The sequence below is a fragment of the Heliangelus exortis genome, chromosome 3 (genome assembly GCF_036169615.1).
Source record: "Heliangelus exortis chromosome 3, bHelExo1.hap1, whole genome shotgun sequence".
Classification (NCBI taxonomy): Eukaryota; Metazoa; Chordata; class Aves; order Apodiformes; family Trochilidae; genus Heliangelus; species Heliangelus exortis.
This window is the reverse complement of record NC_092424.1, coordinates 111,649,161-111,672,761: the sequence shown is the minus strand read 5'-3', so window position 1 is coordinate 111,672,761 and position 23,601 is coordinate 111,649,161. Positions and strand designations below refer to the sequence as shown.

The following is a 23,601-nucleotide window of genomic DNA, read 5'->3' as shown; positions in this document are numbered from 1 at the left end:
TGGGCCAGGTTTCCCAGAGAAGCTGTGGCTGCCCCATCCCTGGCAGTGTCTCAGCCCAGGTTGGATGGGGCTTGGAGCACCCTGGGCTGGGGGAGGTGTCCCTGACCATGCAGGGAGTTGGAACTGGGTTATCATTAAGGTCACTTTCATCCCAAACCGTTCTGTGATTCTAGGATTCTACACATAACCTGTAGCCTGACAAAGCATTAAGGAACTAAAAGATTCTCTCTTGTCTCCGGAGAGTTGAGTTCAGGGCCATAGAGGAGGGAAGAGGGAAAATAATGCCTGCTTCCCACATCCCTACATCCCTGTGAGTCCCCTGGCAGCTCTGCAGCTATCAGTGCACTTGGATGTTCAGATTTTTTTTTTTGTGTTGCTGAGCCTTTGGTCTGGGCTTGGAGGAATTTTCTTAACACTCTACAAGGGATCATGGGGACACCAGGAACCAGGACCTGTCCCAGTGCTCTGCATGGATGGGATCATGGGGACACCAAGAACCAGGAGCTGTCCCAGTGCTCTACATGGGATGATGGGGACATCAGTAACCAGGGGCTATCCCAGAGGTTGCATGAATGGGACCATGGGGACACCAGGAACCAGGAGCTGTCCCAGTGCTCTGCATGGATGGGATCATGGGGACAGCAGGAACCACACCACACACACCAGAGTTACATCTCCTTTTTTTCTCTTTTAATTATGGAGAGGAGGGGATGACAATTGGGTCAGACAGTGGAGAAGCTGCTCCCAAAGCCACCAGGGAGCCTCCTCCTCTTCCCCCAGACCCTTCCTCTTCAGCTCCTACTTCCCCTTCCAGCCGGGTGGGATGCAGCAGTAGTACTTGCAGTCAGCAGAGAAGGACCAAACATCTGCCTTGGAGCACTTGCTGGAGCAGTATCCCACCTTGGGGCAGTGCTTCCTTAACTGCCCATAGCCTGCAAGAGGGAGCAGAAGGAGAGGGGTTGGGTCAGACCACTGGTGTGACAACCCAAAGCAAAAAAGATTTATCCAGATGCTCCTCTGTGTGCATGGGCATGTAGGAGGTCAGAATCATAGAATCATTTTGGCTGGAAAGACCTTAAAGATCATGAAGTCCAACCTGGACTCCTTGGGGAGTAGGATCTGTGTTCTTGGAACAAAACAGCAAAAGCCACATCAAGCTTACTTCAAGAACTCAGTTTTCCAGGCAGGTCTCTGTACTTCCTTCATCCTTTGAAAAATTTCCCTCTCTACCCATAAATTGAAGTTGAAGGGACACTTCAAAGGTCTTGAAATTGGTCCCACAGCATCCTTGCACGAAATATTCTCTGTGCTGGTTAAAATTGGGCCAAGTTAAAGGTTTGGCCCAGGTGGCTGAGGATGGGTACTGATTGATTGATATCTCCTGTCTTAGGGAGACCTCAGCCCAGAATTCCCTTTTGCCTCCTTCAGAGGGACCATAAAGCTTTGGAGGCTCAGAAAGAGGCATGAGGAGCCACAGCTGTGTCACATCAGCAAACCAAAGGTACCCAGGACTGGGACCTGACCATTCCCTAAGATATTCCTACACGAATTTAGAGTCCAAGTTGCCTCCAGGAAGGGTGGAGGGGGACTGTGAATGAGCTGCAAAATGGGTTTTTGAAGTGGTGTCTCTCACTCTGCTGCATCTCCATCCTTCAAAATGTTTTCTGCAGCTGAAGAAAGGTCCTGACACCAGGAGTTTATTTTGAATTTCTGCTGTAGGAGAAGGGCAGATCCCCCCATTGTTGCTGCCCCTACCATCTTGAGGATGTGTGACCTCCTGGGGCACCTTGGGGAGCAGGGGGACCCTCCAGCCACTTAAATCTGTATTTAATTCAATTTTTGTGCTTGACTTGGACAGTTCAGCCTGAGAAAAGAAGGCTCTGGGGACACCTAATAGTGACCTTCCAGTATCTGAAGGGATTCTAGAGGAAGGGTGGAGAGGGACTGTGTGCAAGGCTTGGAGTGATAGGATGAGGGGCAATGGGTTTAAATTAGAGAAGGGAAGATTTAGATTGGGTTTAGATTAGGAACAAGTTCTGTCCCATGAGGGCAGTGGAACAATGGCACAGGGTGCCCAGGGAGGTGGTTGAGGCCTCATCCCTGGAGATGTTCAAGGTGAGACTTGAGGATGCTCTGAGCACCCTGATCTGGGTGAGGGTGCCCCTGGTACTGCAGGGTGAGCTTTAGAGGTCCCCTCCAACCCAAATCATCCTATGATTCTATGAAGTCTCCCTTATTTCCTTATATCCCTGACCCTTAAGAGAAGGGATTAAAGTCCCTGCTCAGGTCATAGCAGCCACCTCAGATGGGAATAACCATATGTTTAAGAGCTAAAATTATTTTGAAAGACCCCCAGCTGGCATCAGCTCATCCTGCCCCAGTTGTCACCTTACCTGGAGTGGCCAAGGAGACCAGGAGGAAGACAGCAAAGAGAAGGTAGAGGAATTTCATGGCTGGAGTTGAGCTGGGACCTCAGCAAGGATGAAGAGGAGAGTTGGTGAGATCTCCAAGGGAGGAGGTGATGTGCAAGGAGCCTGAAGCTGCTGCTTTTTATAGAGCCTTTCCCTGGGGAGCAGAGGATGCTGGGGAGAGATGGGAATCCATCCAAGGCTCCACCTGGGTGGATCTGCAGCTTCCCACGTGTCCCCCAGGACGTTGGCAGCCAACTCCTTCCCCCAAAGCTGTTTCCCCAATATCAGATGGGATTCCTGGACACTGGCCTGGATGAGAGCACAAATGAATAGGGGCTGTCAAAAGTGGAGTTGTTAGGACTGGGCTGGTGGGTCAGAGGGACCTGATGGAGATCTACAAGTCTAAAAATGATGAAGAGCCAAGAAGATCAGTATCACAGGGCATCAGGCCTTTCCCAACCTCTGGCAGAGATGTAACAGGGCTGAAATGTGGCCACAATGCACTGATAAATCTCTCTCCATTGTCCAGATTGGTAAACCATGGGGTGCTGGTAGCTTGGAAAGGATTCATGTCTCTGCTTGTGAATGATGTCTGTAAAATCTCCCTGATAAATCTGACAAACATCATGTTCAGTGTAGTCCCTTTTGTTGTCCCCTATCCCCCCTCTGGGTGATGGATGGGCAGGAGCACTGGGGCTGAGAGCTCCCAGGAGCCTGGGTGAGGAGGAGACCACTTGCAGACCCTTTGATCATTGCCTCTTCCTCCCAAAGCCTCCAGAGAGATGTGTCAGACAGGAGCAGAGCTCTGCAAAGGAACTTTTCCAAGCTCAGCTCACTGGGCTGTTTAATAGCTTCATAAACAACCAGAAAAAAAAAACCAAAAAACAACAGAGGTGACTGGTGAAGGGACAGAAGCTGCTGCTGAGGCCAAACTTCTGAGTACCACCAACCCTAAATCTGCAAAAAGAGGCAGAAGGATCTTGCAGTGCTGGGTAACAGGGCAGATGAATGTCAAATGCTGCATCTGTGCCAGTTTAAAGCTGTGGATCCAGAAAAATATATAATCTACATCCAAATGATAGGTCTGAATTACCCAAAGCCAGTGAGGAAGGAGTTTCAAGAGTCCTTGAAGAAAGCTTTCTGAAAATAGCAGATATGAACAAAAAAAAAAACCCCAAAAACCAAACCAAACAAAAAAAAAAAAAAAAAAAGAGAAATTATACATAAAGAAATGTTAATCAAATTACTAAGATAATAGGAAACTGCTTCAGCCTGTGGGGTATTGCCCTGTGGGGTGTGCACTGCTCATCTCCCCATCCCTGATGGACAACAGTAGGGCAAGAAGAGGTTAAAAGAAAGGTGGCAGGGTTGGGGACTCATCTCCTCAAAATTAAATTCCAACATCCCTGGAGGTGTATTACAAAGGTGTTAAAACTTTAGAGGCCTAAGGAAGAGAGAGATGTGGTTCTTCAGTTTTCTAAGCCAAGGAATAGGTGGGAGGCACTGATAAACCAGGTATTTATCAAAAAAAGCAACCAAATAAAAATCCCCTTTCACACTGAGCAAAGCAGAAACATGGAACCTGCTCAGGAAGTCAAAATGTATCGAAAGGAGAAATTTCCTTATAAGAGAAATTTATAAAAGAATCAAGCAGGTAAAAAATAAAAAAATTAGATGTAAAACCTTCTGGAAAAGTCACCAGACTTCATTTTACTGGAAGGTGGGGAGTTTTACTCAGGGAAAAGTTTTTCTTGGACTCCTTCCCAGGCACTCACGTGTGCCCAAGCCCAGCTCTGCCCTCTGACAGGGCTCAGCAACTCCTTCCTCTCTGAGACCTCTGTGAGTGCAGAGACTGAGAAAGGTGAGGGTGAGGAGACAGTGCAGCTCATCTTCTCCATCATCACCATTTCATACAGTCCCAGACTGGTGTGGGTTATAAGAGACCTTCAAAATCATCACATTCCAACCCCCTGCCTGTTCAGGGACACCTCCCCCAGCCCAGGGTGCTCCAAGCCCCATCCAACCTGGGCTGAGACACTGCCAGGGATGGGGCAGCCACAGCTTCCTTGGGCAACCTGGGCCAGGGGCTCAGCACCCTCACCCCAAAGAATTTCCTCCTAATCTCTAAACCAAATCTCCCCTCTTGCAGCTGGAAACCCTTCTCCCCCATCCCATCCCTCCAGGCTCTTGTCCAAAGTCCCTCCCCAGCTTTCCTGGAGCCCCTTCAGGCACTGGAAGGTGCTCTAAGGTCTCCCTGGAGCCTTCTCTTCTCCAGGCTGAACACCCCCAACTCTCAGCCTGGCTCCAGAGCTGCTCCAGCCCTTGGATCATCTCCATGGCCTCCTCTGGACTCACCCCAACATCTCCAGGTCCTTCTTGTGCTGGGGACCCCAGAACTGGACCCAGCACCCAGAGGGTTCTCCCTGGAGCAGAGCAGAGGAGGACAGTCCCCTCCCTGACCCTTCTGGTCCCACTGATGCTGATGCAGCCCAGGACATGGGGGGTTTCTGGGCTGTGACCTCTCATTCCTGGCTCATATCCAGCTTCTCACCCACCAGTACCCCCAAGTCTGTGCCTCGAGCACGGATCCTATGAGGAAGGGCTGAGGGAGCTGGGGGTGTTGAGGCTGGAGAAGAGGAGGCTCAGAGGAGACCTCATCACTCTCTCCAACTCCCTGAAAGGAGGTTGGAGCCAGGGGGGGGTTGGGCTCTTTTCCCAGGCAACTCTCAGCAAGACAAGAGGGCACAAGAGGTCTCAAGTTGTGCCAGGGGAGGTTTAGGTTGGACATTAGAAAGAATTTCTTTCTGGAGAGGGTGATCAGGCATTGGAATGGGCTGCCCAGGGAAGGGGTGGATTCTCCATCCCTGGAGATATTTCAAAAGAGCCTGGATGTGGCACTCAGTGCCATGGGCTGGGAACCACGGGGGGAGTGGATCAAGGGCTGGACTTGATGAGCTCTGAGGTCCCTTCCAACCCAGCCCATTCTATGATTCTATGATTCTAAGTCCTTCTCCTCAGGGATTCTCTCCATTCCTTAACCCCCAGCCTGTATGGACACTCTATGGACACTCCCCCAACCCAAGTGCAGGATCTTGGTTTTGGGCTGATTTTCATCACATTAATTTGGCCTGAGAACTATTTGTAGATTTTGTCTGACACCTTTCAAAAAGGGACCATGATGCTGATGGGAGGGGATGTAAATGAATATGCAGATGAGGTAATGAATTGCTACACCTGGTCAGAAATGGACTGTGAGGCCAGTGCTATTCTACATCATAACTTTCATGTCTTTCTGGAGAGTCTGCTCACTAAATTCACAAATAAGAAGCTGAAAGGGATTGCAAAGCATTAGAGGACTGGATCAGCATGCCATGGATCTTCTCGTGCTAAAGACACAATGAGGAAAAAAATATAATTAAGTGCTAGGGAAAACTGCTTTGTCTACACAGACAAGAACAATTAGCTGGAGAGCACAGAACAAGGAGTTTCTGTCTGTCTGGCAGTTCTGCCAGAAAAAAAATGTGTCTTTCAGTGGCTCATGGGCAGGCACAAATGAGTCACAGTGTAGGGACAGCAGCACCAATTGTCCTACAAGTGTAAACAAAAGCTGAGGTTGTGCAACACAGGACAAAGCTTCCATCCAGCTCTGTGCACCAGGTACCAGGAACCTGGGAAAGGGGTGGATGGGAGCTCAGGAAGTGACAGGAGGTCAAGGAGATGGGACCTGAAGGAGCAACCTGAAGCAAATGGAGCAGGGATGATCAGGAAAGAGAAGATGGGGAATGCATGGAAGTCCTCAAATCCAACAAAGGCCACACACACTGGTGTGGTCTGCTCTTGGTGGACAAGATGAGAGCTCCAGATGCAATGAGATATCCTCAGCTGAGGTTGAGGAGAAGCTTTGCAACTCCAGGGTCCTACAGCAGAAAGGATTGAATAGGGAGAGTGTGGAAACACCACTGCTGGGAGTATGAAATTAAAAAAAAAAATTAAAAAACCCCAACAAGTTCCACAGGACAACAGTTAGGGTGACTCTTCCATTTTACTCTGCTCTGGTGAGACCCCTCCTGCAGTGCTGGGTCCAGTTCTGGGGTCCCCAACACAAGAAGGACCTGGAGATGTTGGGGTGAGTCCAGAGGAGACCATGGAGATGATCCAAGGGCTGGAGCAGCTCTGGAGCCAGGCTGAGAGTTGGGGGTGTTCAGCCTGGAGAAGAGAAGGCTCCAGGGAAACCTTAGAGTGTCCTTTCAATATTTAAAGGGGGCCTATAAGAAAGATGGGGACAGACTTTTCAGCAGGGTCTGTTCTGACAGGACAAGGGGTGATGGTTTGAAGCTGAAAGAGGATTGACATTAGATATAAAGAACATTTTTTTACACTGAGGGTGGTGAGACACTGTCCCAGGTTCCCCAGAGAAGCAGGAGATCCCCAATCCCTGGGAACATCCTAGGCCAGGTTGGATAGGGCTCAACCTGATCCTTGCTCTCTGTAGAGGGACTGGACTTGGAGGCCTTCAAAGTTCCCTTCCAACTCAAACCTCTCCATGATCTGCAGTTTGTACGTCTCAGGGGGAGACCTTTCAGGAACCTCAGTGCCAATGCAGAGGTTGGGGATGGATGCACCTGGCAAACTCCTCCCCACCGTGGATCTGATGCCTCGGTGATGTCCATTGTGTCCAACCATTGCAGGCAGTGCCCAGAGGTTCTCAGATGGGCTCTCAGCCTCAGTCCCTGCAGCTCTGGGCTGTGCCCCATGGCTCCCTCAGTCCCAGAAGATGGATCTGAGGGAGGGGGAATGGCCCTGGAATGGGGCTGGAGGCCAACAGCCTCCACCTACCCCTTGCAGTCCCCAAATCCCACTCCCAGGTTGCCTCCAGAACATCCTCATCCCAGTGCAGACACTCAGGCTCCATGTCCTGGCCACCCATTGCCCACAGCAGGTGACTTTTCAACATAACCTGTGATTAATTAAATTCACACTGACCCCTTGGAGGTCACCATTCCTGGCAGAAAAGCCCAGGATTAAATCTGGAGCATGGCCCTGGCTGCCCAGGTGCCTTTGTGAGTGGGCCCAGTGGGTCGGGGTGACATTGCACGTGCCAGCCAGCAAACACCTCCTGGGAGATGGGGTTTGCTCAAGTTTCTCCTCCTGCCAGTCTGTTTGTGGCAGGAATCCCTCTATAAAACCCAAGGCTTCCAAAGTTCCCCACCATGGCCATCCCAGCCCTGCTTTGTGTGCCGAGATCTCCCTTGGTCTCCAGACATGAGGGTGCTCTGTGTGGTCTTTGCTCTGCTCCTGATTTCCTCCTTGGCCACCCCAGGTAAGATGACAACAAGTGGGGGTGGAAAAAGCAGAGAGGTTGGGGTATCAAGTGCCTGTCCCCTCTCCAGCCTTTGTGCCTGGGCGTGGAGGGAGGTGGCTCATCTCACCCAGCTTTGGAATTGGAGCTCAGGGACTTTGCAGCTGCCTCTGGCTGATGATTGACCCAACCTGGCTGGTTGCAGGGCTGATTTGGGATGAGATAAAAACCACAACACAAATTCCTTCCTCTTGTGCAAAGGGATTTTTGCCAGGAAGCTGAAGGGCTGAGCTGTGGAGAGAGGACAGGGTCCCCCAGGTCAGTGGGGACAGAAAGCATGGGTCCTGTCTTCTGTGGGTCTAAACCAGCAAGGAGAAAAATTCTGGAGCTCCCAGAATCACAGCTCTGGTGTTCTCCCATGTTTGACATTTTCTTTTATAACCCAAGCTCTCTCTCCTTTCCATGGCAGGGCACGGGCAGCCTAAGGGCTTTTGTGGTGGGTACTGTTCCTACCTGTGTGGCAAAAGGGATGAGTGGACTTTCAGCCAGTCCTGTGGGAAGATGTACTGCTGCATCCCCCCACCCAAAAAGGGAAAATGATTGTGAAAGGGTCCAGCCCTGCAGGAGGAGGAGGAGCAGCAGCAGCAACACTCGTGGTGGGGCTCCCAGCTCTGTGTTCATGGTGGGACAGGGATGGTGCTCACAGCTTTGAAGTAAAGATGGGCAGATGTGATCTCTGTGTCCTGTGTGGTCCATTCAGCTCCTGGGAGGGCAGCACCAGGAGAGGTTCTGCAGCCAGAACTCCCTGGATATTGTCTTCACAACACATCCCTGGAAACCCCAATTATTTGTGACAGCCCCAGACCTGTGACACGGGCTTCTCTCTTTCCTTCAAACCATGCTGGTGGCAAAGGCTGGGAGAGGACTGATTAATATTATGTTTCCCTCATCCACAAGTGGAATCTCAGCTCATTTTCAGGGGACACAACAGCCCCCAGTGCCCATCAGTCCCATTCAACATCTGCACTGGGGACCTCAGTCCAATTGGGGGGTAGAAGCTGGAGGCCAACAGCCCCCACCTACCCCTTGCAGCCCCAAAATCCCACTCCCAAAGTACCTCCAGAACATCCTCATCGCAGTGCAGCCACTCAGGTTCCATGTCCTGGCCACCCTTGCCCACAGCAGGTGACTTTTCAACATAACCTGTGATTAATTAAATTACCAGTGACTCCTGGGAGGTCACCATTAATGAAAAAAAAAACCAAGGAGAATTTCTTCAGTGTCCCCTTCCCTGTCCCCTCCCCAGCCCCAAGCTTTCTGCAGGGAGGGATCTGGTGTGGGATGGCTCAGAACATTCTGGTAAAGGGCAACCAGAGAAGCCCTGGGGGGCAGTATTAGGGGGTGAGATGTTTTTGTTAAAAAGGGTCAACTCCCTGACCAGATCATGGCACAGAAAACAGCCCTGTTCCTCTGAAACATTCCAGAAAATAAAATAATTAAAAAAAAAAGAATGTGTCCATCCACTGGGTTTTTCATGCCCAGAAAAAGGCTATGGCACTGGGGTTGGTTGGACTGAAGGATGCTGCAATAAAAGAGAGGAGATGTGGAGCTTTCCCTTGCAGAAAGATGACTTCAGGAAGGTCTCTGTCTCCTCTCTTCTATGCCATCCTTCAGTGCTCCATAGAGATCTGGGCACCACCAGCAGTACCTGGACTTGAGGAAAGAATAATGTCTCCCTGAGGCTTATTTCTCCACTTTTCCAAAACTCCTCCAGTTTTGGAAAAGGGGATTCTGAGCATCTGGTGCCTGCAGCCATCTCTTGCTGCCCACTGTCAGGGTTTAACACTGGCCCAGCAATTAAACTGAGTAACAGATGCTCTCTATTAATCTCTCTCTCCTCCCTGATAAGAAAGGAGAGAGAATAAGGGAGAGAGACTGATGGGTTGGAAACTAAACTACACAACTTTAATGAAACAGTAATGATAAATAGGAAAAGTTACTAAATCTATACAAATATACAAGAAAATGGATACCACATTCCTCCCCCCTTTCCCCCAATAACTCTCACATCCCCACTGAGGCTGCAGGGCAGCCCTGGGAAAGTCCAGGCTGGAATCCTGGGCTCAGCAGCAGTTGGGAGCTGGAGGCAGGAACACACAGATTCAGGCTGGCATGGATCAGGAGCACAGGCAGAGGAAGGGATGGAATCCTCCCAGGATGCCAGGTGAAGGAAAGGGAAGCAGGAGAGGCAGGAAGGGCAGGCAGCCAGAAGCTGGAAATCTGGCTTGGCCCTCGTGATCCCTCAAATTTATACTGAGGATGAGGTGTATGGGATGGAATACTCTGTTTGGTCAATTCTGGCATTTATCTTGTCCGTTCCTCCCCAAAGGAGGGATGCAGGTGGGACCTCTTTATGTTTTCCTCAGAGCTGAGCAGTGTCCTTGGCTCTGCACACCAGTCTCTAGCAGTAACTCTAAACATCAAGTGTTATCAGTCCTAGAAACACACACTGTCTGAGAAACTTGCTGTTCATTTCAGCAAGTGCAACTACTTACAAGAGACTTAGCTAAAAAGCAAAAGTACAAGACAGAAAATCACCTTTATCCTGGCCCAAACCAGGACACCCACCCAAGAGGGAAATTCTTATTTTCTATCTCTACCTAAACCAGAAGCTGCTCCAAGGGGTTTGCTGCCAACCACAGAGGCCAAATGACTGCATGCCAGGCAAACCCAGAAATAATCCAGGCAGCAGCCTTGTCACCTGTTGTTTTATCTTTAGGACCCAGGATAAATGAGAAATCTGATAACTTCAAAAAACTTTATCAGTTTAAAGACTGACCAAGCAGACAAAAATCCTGATAAAGCCCTGGGATTTCATCTGATATTTTTCTTGATAAGAGGAAGGAGTTTCTTTCCAAGCTATGGGGATAGCAAGTGTGAGGAGCTTAACATCCAGTCCCTGAAATCTGGCAGTGATGGACAGCAGGTAAATCACAGAATTACAGAATGTTTTAGGTTGGAAGAGACCTCCAAGATCACCCAGTCCAACCTTTGAGCAACACCATAATCTAACTACTAAACCATGTCCTTAAGGACCAGGTCCAAATGCCTTTTAAATGTCTCCAGGGATGGTGACTCCACCACTGTCCTGGGCCATTCCAATGCCTGACAAACCTCTCAGTGAAAAAATATTTATTTCCTAATATCCAGACTAAACCTCCCATGACGTAGCTTCCATCCATTTCCTCTGGTCCTAAATGTCACACTTGATACAGGATGGCCCATCAAGAGCCATGGACTCTTGTCTTCCAGGCAGGAATTTACCAAGCCTCACCTGAGCCCAGAGAACAGGCCAGGAGAGAGGGAAAAATCCATCTGAAGCAGCCATGTGCTGGTGAGAAGAGTTCACAGACACATGAAAATTTGATAGAAGAAGAAAAAGTGCAAAAGGAAAAACACCCAACAGAAAAAAAATCCACACAAAAAAAAACCCCCAAAAAACCCCATCACCCTTTGCTTTTTCTTTCACATTTTTCCCCAAGAAAAAAAAAAGAAAAGGATTGTGTGAGGAGAGTGAGAAGAAAAGCCACGTGGAAGTGAATGAGCTGCAAAATGGGTTTTTGAAGTGGTGTCTCTCACTCTGCTGCATCTCCATCCTTCAAAATGTTTTCTGCAGCTGAAGAAAGGTCCTGACACCAGGAGTTTATTTTGAATTTCTGCTGTAGGAGAAGGGCAGATCCCCCCATTGTTGCTGCCCCTACCATCTTGAGGATGTGTGACCTCCTGGGGCACCTTGGGGAGCAGAGGGACCCTCCAGCCACTTAAATCTGTATTTAATTGAATCTTTTCTGCTTGACTTGGACAGTTCAGCCTGGAGAAGAGAAAGCTCTGGGGACACCTAATAGTGACCTTCCAGTATCTGAAGGGATTCTAGAGGAAGGGTGGAGAGGGACTGTGTGCAAGGGCCTGGAGTGATAGGATGAGGGGCAATGGGTTTAAATTAGAGAAGGGAAGATTTAGATTGGGTTTAGATTAGGAACAAGTTCTGTCCCATGAGGGCAGTGGAAAAGTGGCACAGGGTGCCCAGGGAGGTGGTTGAGGCCTCATCCCTGGAGATATTCAAGGTGAGGCTTGAGGGGGCTCTGAGCACCCTGATCTGGGTGAGGGTGTCCCTGATACTGCAGGGGTTGGACTGGGGGAGCTTGAGAGCTCCCTTCCCACCCAAATTATTCTGTGGTTCTAGGATTCTGTGGTTTCTTGGAAGAAGGGATCCAGGTGTGAACAGATGTCCAAGGAAAAGAGAAAACATCTTTTCCCTGCTGTGGTCAGACACCATTAGTTCTGAAAATATGTTCTCCCTTTAATTTTAGCCTGTTTGTTTTTATAAATGCCATGCCAAGAAGCTGATTTCTGGCCTGGAAAGCACCTTTTAGAGGAGACATAGCAGAATATTTATTCCTTAGGAAGCCAGAACTGATGAATTCCTGGACTATAGGGGGTTCATGTGTTTACAGGGGGAAAACACCAGCTCCAGGCTCCCTGACCTAGCAGTTGGAGACAAAGTGATTTCTTTGGTGTGCTAAATGAAAGAGCAGCAGCATTTGGTTCTGCCTGACATACTGGGCTGGCTTCAAAGTTTTACCCTGGGAGAGCTGCTCTGCAGCAGAAATCATTGGGTACTTCCACTCCCCAGCTTTGCAGGAGCAACAAAGGATGAAAAGGCCACAACTTTTGTGCTTAATTTCAATAAGGGAGATAAAAGATAGGGAGACTGTTAAAAAGAAGACAAAAGGGACAACTAAAAGAGTTAAATCCTTGCAAATAGATTCTTTGCAAGCACCCTGGGAGCTGTTTAAGGCCACTGTATTAGAGACTCAGGGAAAATGTATGACACCTATTAAAAAAAAAAAAAAAAAAAAAGCCCTGAGAAAGAGCAAGAGGAAAAGGTCAGAGCAGAACAGTGGGATGAGGGAGGCTGTCAGTAAGAAGCAGCTGAAATTGTGTCCAAACACAGAAAATAGGAAAGATAATAAACTGTGCCTAAATGTAAAACACCAGGCGACGCAGCAGAGAATCCCAACAACTTGCAAAAAGGAAAGAAACCTCTTAAAATAAGTCTCTTTTTTTTTTTTTTTTCTTTTTTATCCAACACATCACAAGCAGGAAACCTGATGAGGAACGTGGAAGGCAGGAGATGGTCAGAGCAGTAAAGTTAATAAAAGCCACAGCCACTCCGTGGAGGCTCAATGAATTATTTGCAGCATTCACCTTGCAGGAGGGAAAGGTCTTCATGCTGAGCTCTCCTTTGTGGGGACTCACTGAAGGACGTGTCCTAAATGAAAAGGAGGTTGGAAGGCAGGCAAGAAGCAGCAAGAAATCCTCAGCACCCAGATTTTTGTCTCCAAAAGTCCTCGGGGAATTCAAGGATGAAGCAGCTGCCCTCCTGCCTGTGGCTCAGCAAAGATTCCCTGTGCAAAAGATGGGGAGATGCAAATAGAAGGATTAAAAAATAGTTAAAAGGTTCTAAAGGATTGTAAGCCAGGATTGTGCTAGTTACAAATATAATAACATAGGGAGGGAAGAAAATAAAAAGGAAAATCCTGCCCTAAAAACCTGCTAGAGCTTCTTGAAGGAGGCAGTGGGATTGAGGGCTGGAGAGGTTGGGCTGCAGGAGAGGGAGGGAAGGGAAGAAGTGTGGGGGGGGTCACTCTTGGTAAATTTGGGAATTCCTGGGAAATTGAAAAATCCTGGGAATTTTAGCCAGAAATATTTGGGCTCTTTATTTGCCCCTTTTTTTTGATTTTCCCATTTCAGAGAGAAAGATTTCTTACCACCTTTCAGAATCACAGAGTCATAGAATGGTTTGGGATGGAAAGGATCTTCAAGATCATCCAGTTCCAACCCCCTGCATGGGCAGGGACACCTCCCACAGCCCAGGGTGCTCCAAGCCCCATCCAACCTGGGCTGAGACACTGCCAGGGATGGGGCAGCCACAGCTTCTCTGGGAAACCTGGGACAGGGGCTCAGAGTAAAGAATTTCTTTCTTCTTCATTTTTTTTTTAAGGTCCATTCCAACCCAAACCAGTCTGGGATTCTGTATCATTCTTTTCAGCCCCAGGACTGACCCAGGCTCTCTCCCATAGGAGATCTTTGGGGTTTGCTGTGAGGCTCAGAAGGGAAAGACACACCAGGAAGGTGGCATTCCAACCACCCCTCTTTTATCCCCCCAGTGGATGAATTCACTCCACACATTTGTTTCTTTTGTTACAAATTTTGTGCAAAAAGAGCAATGAGACATGAAGGAAATGGACCTTTTGGGCAGGGCTTGAAGGACCTGTCCCAGTGCTCTGCATGGATGGGATCCTGGGGACACCAGGAACCAGGACCTGTCCCAGTGCTCTGCATGGATGGGATCCTGGGGACACCAGGAACCAGGAGCTGTCCCAGTGGTCTCCATGGATGGGATCCTGGGGACACCAGGAACCAGGAGCTGCCCCAGTGCTCCACATGGATGGGATCATGGGGACAGCAGGAACCACACCACACACACCAGGGTTACATCTCCTTTTTTTCTCTTTTAATTATGGAGAGGAGGGGATGACAATTGGGTCAGACAGAGGAGAAGCTGCTCCCAAAGCCACCAGGGAGCCTCCTCTTGCCCCAGACCCTTCCTCTTCAGCTCCTACTTCCCCTTCCAGCCGGGTGGGATGCAGCAGTAGTACTTGCAGTCAGCAGAGAAGGACCAAACATCTGCCTTGGAGCACTTGCTGGAGCAGTATCCCACCTTGGGGCAGTGCTTCCTTAACTGCCCATAGCCTGCAAGAGGGAGCAGAAGGAGAGGGGTTGGGTCAGAACAGGTCCCTCTGTGTGTCCCCATTGTCAGAGCCTTCCCACCACCTCCAGCTCTGAGTCTGGCTCTGCTCACAAGGAGGAGACCTTGTTCCTAGGGAGCTCCTGCTCCATTCTCCCACCCCTCCTTTGCACCCAAGCAAGGGGACAGACACCCTGAGGATCACAATCCTGAGCAGGTCCCTGTGTCTCCCTCTCCCCCCAGCTGGTGACAAGAGGTCCAGGTGATGGCACTGATGTGACAACCCAAAGCAAAAAGCCTCATCCAGATGCTCCTCTGTGTGCATGGGCATGTAGGAGGTCAGAATCATAGAATCATTTGGTCTGGAAAGACCTTAAAGATCATCAAGTCCAACCTGGAACCCAGCACTGCCATTCCCTTCTCTTGTTCCTCTTCCAAAGGGTTTCAGAGGTGTCACATCCTCTGGGTTCCTCACCTGCAGGACTTCAGAGAGACCCAAGTGCCCAACATGAAGCACCAGGCTGGGAGACTGTTGGCCTAAAATAGTTGGGAAATGATGTCCAGAACCAGTGGATATTGGTCTGGGAACCCTTTTGTTCCATTAAAGCACAAGAGAAGCAGAACTGGAGGTTCTGCAGAGGGAAGATGTAAGGGAACTGGACCCTGAAGTTATGCTCAGAACTTTGGTTTGTCCCAAAAGGTGGCACCATCTGAGCAGGAGGCATCCAAGGGGTTGGTGTCTCTGAAGAGACATCCAGCTCTCCCTTGGGTCTCCATGGCTCAAACCATTACACCTTGACCCAGAGAGTGTGAAAAACGTCCAGAACATCCTAAAAGTGCCAACCCCAGAAATGTAACTCAGCAGACAGTCTGCCTGGGGAGAGGGAATCTATTTCCCAGAGCCAGGGCTCAGCTCCTTTGCCTGCACACCCCCAGGCAGCCCCATTTTGAACAGCCTGGAGCAACCAAGTCATCTGCTTGTGTTCAGGAGACCAGCACCCCCCCCCACACCCAAAGGACTTGGTCCCTTCATGGGGGCAAGAAAAATCACAGCTTTTGAAGCCAGTCAAGGTCCCATTTGTTCAAGCTGCCCATCGAGCATGGCCAAGGACCCTCATCACCCTGGTGTTCCCAGCACTGCCCAGTTCAGCTCCCAGGGCCATTCACCCTCTTACCTGGGACAGCCAAGGAGAGCAGGAGGAAGAGAGCAAAGGCAAAGGAGAGGAACCTCATGGCTGGGTCTCCGTGGGGATCTCAGCAGGGCTGGAGAGAGGAGGGCTGGAGAGAGCCTGAGCTGGATGATGCTGAGTGGCAGGGCTGGGGATCCTCATATTTATGGCGCCTTTCCCAGCAGAGAGGAGGCTTCTGGGGGAGGTCCTCTCATGGTTCAGCTCACAGCACGACCCCCACCCCCACCCTGCCCCTGGGTGTCTTGGCAAAACTCTGCTGTCCCCAGATCTGGTATCAATGCCCACTTCAAATGAAAGCCACCGAGTGTGACAGGAGCTGAGAGGGAGGAGACAGAACAGAGGTGCTGGGGCAGAGGGACCTGGATGGCTCCAAGATGACTATCAGAGGGCTCCAGGACTTGCTCAAGCTTTGGCAGGGATGCAGCTGCCTGCAGCAGGGTTGGAGCATGGCCAATGCACTGATGCCTCTCCCTCCAGCATCTCTGCCTCTCCCCGTGGGGGGATGAAGAAGCCAAGAGGGGCCCTGCTGGGACCAAGCCTGGCTTGGGAAGGACCCAATGGCCACGGATCAGCCCCTTGGGAGCTCCAAGTGCAGAGTTCCTCTGATAAATCCAGCAATCCCTGTGGGCAGTGTGAGCTGTGCTGTGGTCCCCCCTCTCACCCCACTGCTGGGCAGGAGCCCTGGGGCTGGGAGCCTTTTCCCACCAGGATGGGTGAGCTGAGCCCTTGCAGAGCCTTGGATCACAACCCCCCCTGACACATCTGTGGCCTCGGGTGTGCTTGGCTTCTGGGATGGAGACAGCCTGGTCCCTGCTGCTGACAGCAGTCGTCCCCTGGGATGGAAGCTGAGTGCAAGGAGCCTGCAAGGCAGAAGGATCTCAGCACTGAGTGGCCCTGTGAGCAGATGGCAACTGAGAACCTGTGGTGGCAAAGTGACTGTCAGCTTCCAGGAAAGAAGTGCTCCCCAAGGATGCTTTGGAAGAAAATTCCCCTCTGTCTGGAGGCAGTCAGAGGGCAAAACTGAGTGTCAGGAGTTACCAGAATGGGCACTGACAAGAAGCAGCTTTCAGGGTGCTTCATTGTAGGAATGGTTTGGGTTGGAAGAGACCTTGAAAATCACTTAGTTCCAAGCCCCTGCCATGGGCAGGGACACCTCCCACAGCCCAGGTTGCTCCAAGCCCCATCCAACCTGGGCTGAGACACTGCCAGGGATGGGGCAGCCACAGCTTCTCTGGGAAACCTGGGCAACCAGGGGCTCAGCACCCTCACAGTGAAGAATTTCTTCTAAATGCCTGACCCAAATCTCCCCTCTTGCAGCTGGAAACCCTTCCCCCTCATCCCATCCCTCCAGACCCTTGTCCAAAGTCCCTCCCCAGCTTTCTGGAGCCCCTTCAGGCACTGGAAGGTGCTCTAAGGTCTCCCTGGAGCCTTCTCTTCTCTTCTCTAGGCTGAACACCCCCAACTCTCTCAGCCTGGGTCCAGAACAGATGTGCTCTAGCCCTTGGATCATTTTTGTGACCCTCTTTGATTTTTAGATCAGTACCATACTTCTGCTCTCCCTAACTGAAACCAGGGGTTTCGGGGTTAAAAAAAAATGTGCATTGAGAAGAGCCACAAATTTTGATAAAATGGTTCTGGAAGCTCTGTCCCAGGAGGAGTCTGCACCTCTGCACAGATTCTTTAGAAGCTCAGCACTGGCTTGGCACTTCCCTTAAATGCTTAAAACGTTTCTGTCTTGTCCTAGCACTCCATGTCTTTGTCCTGAATTCCTCCCCAATATTCCTGGAGCCCCTTCAGCTACTGGAATGTGTTCAGGTTGTGTGCACACCTCTGGTGTCCCTGTCTGCAAACCCAGAGTAGGACTCAGGAGACAGAAGGGCTGGTAGCAAGGATGATGAAAGGATGGGGATTTATTTTCAGGCAGTGGGTTATCTATGCTTCTGAGACTCTTTCCCTCCCAGAGGACACAGGGAGGTGCCTAACAAAGAGCCAGCCATGGGTTTGTGTTCCTCAGAAGCTGAGATGGAGGAGCCAACACACAGAAATGTGATGTGCTGAACAAAGGAAGTTTTCTTCTACTCTGCACCACCAGCAGGGGATGGTGCAACTCATCAGCTTGGGTACTGCAGAAGAAGAAATTGTAAATGTGTCCAGAAAGCAAGGTGTTATAACTCTGAAGTTTGCTCTGCCCTGGATACTTTGGTGAGCTCCCCAAATCCATAAAATTTAGGAGGCATCAGCACATGATAGGGATTCTTATCCAACTCAACAACCCCCAAACTGCTGGGGCTGGAGGGACTTCCAAACACAAACTACCAAATGTTTCTTATCTTCTTCCACTCTTCTAAGCATCAGCATTGGCCACTGTCAGGCTGGAGACACTTGGCTAAGATGGGTCCCTATGAAGAGAGGCTGAGGGAGCTGGGGGTGTTGAGGCTGGAGAAGAGGAGGCTCAGGGGAGACCTCATCACTCTCTCCAACTCCCTGAAAGGAGGTTGGAGCCAGGGGGGGGTTGGGCTCTTTTCCCAGGCAACTCTCAGCAAGACAAGAGGGCACAAGAGGTCTCAAGTTGTGCCAGGGGAGGTTTAGGTTGGACATGAGAAAGAATTTCTTTCTGGAGAGGGTGCTCAGGCATTGGAATGGGCTGCCCAGGGAAGGGGTGGATTCTCCATCCCTGGAGATATTTCAAAAGAGCCTGGATGTGGCACTCAGTGCCATGGGCTGGGAACCACGGGGGGAGTGGATCAAGGGTTGGACTTGATGAGCTCTGAGGTCCCCTCCAACCCAGCCCATTCTATGATTCTATGATTCTATGGTTCTATAGCCTGGTTTACTCTTCTGTGTCTGGCTTTCCCAAAAAGATTTCTCCCCACACTTCATGAGTCTGCATGGGACAGTTCTGATTTCCAGCAGCACTGGGATGTGGTCATCCTGCTCTGAGTGAGAGTTTTAATATTGGATGTGGATCCACATAATGTGGATGTGGGCAGGGTTTGCCACTGGCCTTGGGACCATAGAGTGGAAATGTGATCCTTTATTGCGTGTTGTTACCAAAAATGCATTAAAATGTAAATGTCCTCAAAGTCACCACTCCATGTCCCCCAAGGCAGAGCTCCTTACAACCCTAAATCATCCTCTTTGGGAATTCCACCAGTAACTGTCCTCCCTCACATCATTTTCCATCCTTCAGGACATTTCTTTCCATCCCACTTGAAACTCTGCCCTCCATACAACACTCAGCTGTCATCACCACGTTTTGGCTCCCTGGTTCTCATCTGGACCACCCTAGTCTTGGGGTACATATCATTCCCTTCCTTTCCTTCTCTTTATTCCAGATTTGTGGGGCATCATTGCTCCCACATTTATTTCTTTTTTTTCTCCCCATCATCATGTTCTCATCCTTCCAGTATTTTCTTGGTGGCTTCACCCTCTCACCTCTAGGCTCTCTCCAACTCTTCTACCTCACCTTAAAAAATGATGTCCTAAGCAGCAAAGAGCACACTACCTGAAAGCCCAGCTGTTTAGAGTAATAAATGGATTACCTGAGGTGCCTGGCAAGTGATAACCTTGTTGTTTGGGTTTTGTACTTTTTAAAAATGATTTCTGCCTTTTCAGGAGGACTTTGTACCATTTTGAGCACCTTGTTGCCCAATGCCACCCCACACCTCCTACAGAATGGTTGCATTGCCAGATGTTGTTCATTCCACCTCCTTCACCAACTGCTCCTGTCTCTTGCAAAATTAAAAAAAACACCACCAAAATGTTCATCTCCAGTGTCCTCCATCACACTGCAGTCCCTTGCAAACTGCTGTTTGCAAGCTCAGCGACCACAATCTTCATTCCATTATTCATTCCTTCTGCTAATGAAGACCCTGGATAGTTCAGGACTCAGAAGAGACTTCTGAGATGTCCTTCTGCCATCACCATGGTAACTGGAAAATTAGTAACTCCTGCTCATAAACCATTTTTCCTCTATTTCCTTTAGGCCGTGATCAATACTGAAAAAAAATAAAAAAACAAAACTGAGACAAAACCCACAGCAAAATTATGAGGATGAAAATGTTCCAGGGCATCATGTTTGGGAGAGACCCTTGAGGGGCTTTTTACAAGGACGTGGAGTGATAGGATGAGAAGGAATGGTTTTGGGATGAAAGAGGGAAGATTGAGATAGGATATTAGTGAAAAAGTCTTTCTTGTGAGGGTGCTGAGCCCCTGGCCAAGGTTTCCCAGAGAAGCTGTGGCTGCCCCATCCCTGGCAGTGTCTCAGCCCAGGTTGGATGGGGCTTGGAGCACCCTGGGCTGGGGGAGGTGTCCCTGACCATGAAGAGGGATGGAACTGGATGATCATGAAGATCCTTTCCATCCCAAACCAGTCTGGGATTCTACTTTATAATTCCATGAACCTCCCTGCTAATCCATCACTCAGGGATGAATGTACCCTGATGTTTATTCCTTCTGGTGAATCTGATGCCTCAGTGATGTCCATTGTGTCCAACCATTGCAGGCAGTGCCCAGAGGTTCTCAGATGGGCTCTCAGCCTCAGTCCCTGCAGCTCTGGGCTGTGCCCCATGGCTCCCTCAATCCCAGAAGATGGATCTGAGGGAGGGGGAACGGCCCTGGAATGGGGCTGGAGGCCAACAGCCTCCACCTACCCCTTGCAGTCCCCAAATCCCACTCCCAGAGTGCCTCCAGAACATCCTCATCCCAGTGCAGACACTCAGGCTCCATGTCCTGGCCACCCTTTGCCCGCAGCAGGTGACTTTTCAACATAACCTGTGATTAATTAAATTCACACTGACCCCTTGGAGGTCACCATTCCTGGCAGAAAAGCCCAGGATTAAATCTGGAGCATGGCCCTGGCTGCCCAGGTGCCTTTGTGAGTGGGCCCAGTGGGTCGGGGTGACATTGCACGTGCCAGCCAGCAAACACCTCCTGGGAGATGGGGTTTGCTCAAGTTTCTCCTCCTGCCAATCTGCTCAGGAATCCCTCTCTAAGCTCCAACATCTCTGACCTTGTTCCTCATGGGGATTTTTCTTTCTTGCCAGAGCACCCAGATGCCCACTGGAACCTAAGGCAAGAGCATGTTCCTGACTGCTTTGCTCTTCTCTTGGTTTTTTCCATGCCCACCCAGGTAATGCAGCACCTGGAAAACCAGAGAGGAGAGGGAAGGTCAAAATTAGGGATTGCTACCCTCAGAGTCTTGTCTGGGCAAGCTGATGTGGGACAATTTTGACCACATTTTCCAATGGCCATAAATTTTGTATGTTCAGATTGCTGAAGAGTGAAACTGGGGGAAGACTCTTCCCAGTATCATCTGTCACCTTTTTCCTCCCTTTCCTGCTGTCAGGGTTTAACTCTGGCCCGGCAATTAAACCGAGTAACAGATGCTCTCTATTAATCTCTCTCTCCTCCCTGATAAGAAAGGAGAGAGAATAAGGGAGAGAGACTGATGGGTTGGAAACTAAACTACACAGCTTTAATGAAACAGTAACGATAAATAGGAAAAAAATACTAAATCTATACAAATATACAGGAAAATGGATACCACGTTCCTCCCACCTTTCCCCCAATAACTCTCACGTCACCACCGAGGCTGCAGGGCAGCCCTGGGAAAGTCCAGGCTGGAATCCTGGGGTCAGCAGCAGTTGGGAGCTGGAGGCAGGAACACACAGATTCAGGCTGGCATGGATCAGGAGCAGAGGCAGAGGAAGGGATGGAATCCTCTCAGGATGCTGGGTGAAGGAAGGGAAGCAGGAAAGGCAGGAAGGGCAGGCAGCTGGAAGCAGGAAATCTGGCTTGGCCCTCGTGATCCCTCAAATTTATACTGAGGATGATGTATATGGGATGGAATACTCTGTTTGGTCAATTCTGGCATCTATCTTGTCCCTTCCTCCCCAAAGGAGGGCTGCAGGTGGGACCTCTTTATGTTTTCCTCAGAGCTGAGCAGTGTCCTTGGCTCTGCACACCAGTCTCTAGCAGTAACTATAAACATCAGGTGTTATCAGTCCTAGAAACACACACTGTCTGAGAAACTTGCTGTTCATTTCAGCAAGTGCAACTACTTACAAGAGACTTAGCTAAAAGCAAAAGTACAAGACAGAAAATCACCTTTATCCTGGCCCAAACCAGGACACCTGCTTTGTCCACTTCTCTCTCTTTTTTATGCCTCTTCCTGATTATTTTTTACTTACCATGTACCAGTATATAAAAGGTGGTCATCGAGGAGATGGAGACTCCCTTTTAACAAGGACCCACATGGAAAAGAGAAGGGGTAATGGGTACAAATTATTGCTGGAGATATTCTGATTGGACTCCAGAGGAAAATTTTTCACCATGAGAACAATCAGACATTGGAATGATCTCCCAAGGGACCTGGTGGATTCCCCCACACTGGACAGTTTTAAGACTCAGCTTGACAGGGTGCTGGGCCACCTGATTTAAATTATATTTTTATCTAGAAAGGTTGGGCCAGATTATCCTTGAGGTCCCTTCCCACCTGGCATTCTATGATTCCATGACTGATTTACCACCACCTGTTCATACTCTCCCAGCCCCCTCCCTCATCCTTTGCCTTTTCACTTTGCTCTCCCTTTTCCCATTGCCACTACAAGGAAATAACTCAGCTCATTTCTACAATTGACCATCCATAACCTTTTGATATTTATGAATTCTGGAATTTCGCAGGAAATCATCTCTGATGATGATTTTTTTTTTTTTTCCTGACAAACAACTACGTTGTGAATTTTCAGATGCTTATTTTATAGCTGCTGAATGGGTGTGTGTTGCTGTAAGTGTTCACCAGGGAATCCCTCATCCAAGCTATTTACATTTGGATGCAAACCAGCACCACTGCTCCTTGCTAATGTTAGCACAGCCTTCAGAGCTGCAGAGTTTGTGTGGATTCCTCTTTTCTGGATGCCAGACAGCTTATAATTTCCTCCTTTGACTTAAGGACAAAAAGGATGAGTCTGGAGGAGCCAACTGATGCATCAGAGAACCCCCTGGGAGGAGATGCTGAGTCAGAGAAGCACAAAATTATGGAATGGTTTGGGTGGGAAGGGACCTTTGATGGTCACCCAGTCCATCCCTCCTGCAGAGAGCAGGGACATTTCAACAGGATCAGATGGCTCAGAGCCCCATCCAGCCTGACCTGGAATGTTTGAAGGGATGGGGCTTCCACCACCCCTGTGGACAGCCTAGGCCAGTGTTTCACCACCCTTATAGTAAAGAACTTCTTGGGTTTCTCCCTGAAGCACTCTGAGCCACAGGAGAAACAGAAAAGCTGGAGAGAAGCCAGCAGAGGGGGTGACAGATCTTTTATGTTTGGTTTTTCACTGTATTTTTGTACTGGATATGATCTAGCTCTGACATAATTTTATTTTATTTTATTGTTCACTCTGCTTAGAACCATTTAGAACCTGAGCAGCCCTGTCACCTTGTGCAGACATTTTCATGGAGCTTATTTCATTCCAACTTGTTTCTGGCAACAGTAGTGACCTCTGTGATCCTTGTATTGTTCTCACAGGGTGCCTCTGTGCCAGTAAATTAAATATTTCCAAAAGTGGTAATAAAAATATATAGTCCATCATCATGAATATAAATCAGGGCTTGTTTTTCCTTTTTCTTTGTCTTGCAACCTCCAGATTTTGCCAATCTTTCCCTAAATGCTTAGCAGTGAACATGGACTTCTGTGCTTCTCCTGGGCTGCAGGAAAAAAAGCACAGACAGGGGTCAAGGGAGGGGATTCTCCCCCTCTGCTCTGCTCTGCTGAGACCCCACCTGGAGTTGTGTGTCCAGTTCTGGAGTCCCCAACAGCAGAAGGACACAGAGCTCCTGGAAGGTGTCCAGAGCAGAGCCACTCAAATGCTCAGAGGGCTGAGCACCTCCCTG

At 49.4% G+C, this 23,601-nt stretch overlaps 3 protein-coding genes across 3 annotated transcripts; 1 reads left to right on the top strand and 2 right to left on the bottom strand.

The window, feature by feature from the left end:
* Positions 1 to 668: 668 nt before the first annotated feature.
* LOC139795590 (cygnin-like) lies at positions 669 to 2,512 on the bottom strand. Its single transcript, XM_071742516.1, has 2 exons — positions 2,394 to 2,512; positions 669 to 932 (listed from the first exon to the last, which is right to left on the bottom strand). Exons 1-2 carry the CDS (start codon positions 2,449 to 2,451, stop codon positions 799 to 801), a joined length of 192 nt encoding a protein of 63 aa, XP_071598617.1. The 5' UTR covers positions 2,452 to 2,512; the 3' UTR covers positions 669 to 798.
* Positions 2,513 to 7,673: 5,161 nt separating this feature from the next.
* Positions 7,674 to 8,310, top strand: LOC139795589 (small basic protein 1-like). Its single transcript, XM_071742514.1, has 2 exons — positions 7,674 to 7,731; positions 8,180 to 8,310. The coding sequence occupies exons 1-2, from the start codon at positions 7,674 to 7,676 to the stop codon at positions 8,308 to 8,310; spliced, it is 189 nt and encodes a 62-aa protein (XP_071598615.1).
* A 5,955-nt stretch (positions 8,311 to 14,265) lies between these two features.
* On the bottom strand, positions 14,266 to 15,788 carry LOC139795588 (cygnin). The gene is made up of 2 exons (XM_071742513.1): positions 15,697 to 15,788; positions 14,266 to 14,526 (listed from the first exon to the last, which is right to left on the bottom strand). Exons 1-2 carry the CDS (start codon positions 15,752 to 15,754, stop codon positions 14,393 to 14,395), a joined length of 192 nt encoding a protein of 63 aa, XP_071598614.1. The 5' UTR covers positions 15,755 to 15,788; the 3' UTR covers positions 14,266 to 14,392.
* Between the last annotated feature and the right edge of the window lie 7,813 nt (positions 15,789 to 23,601).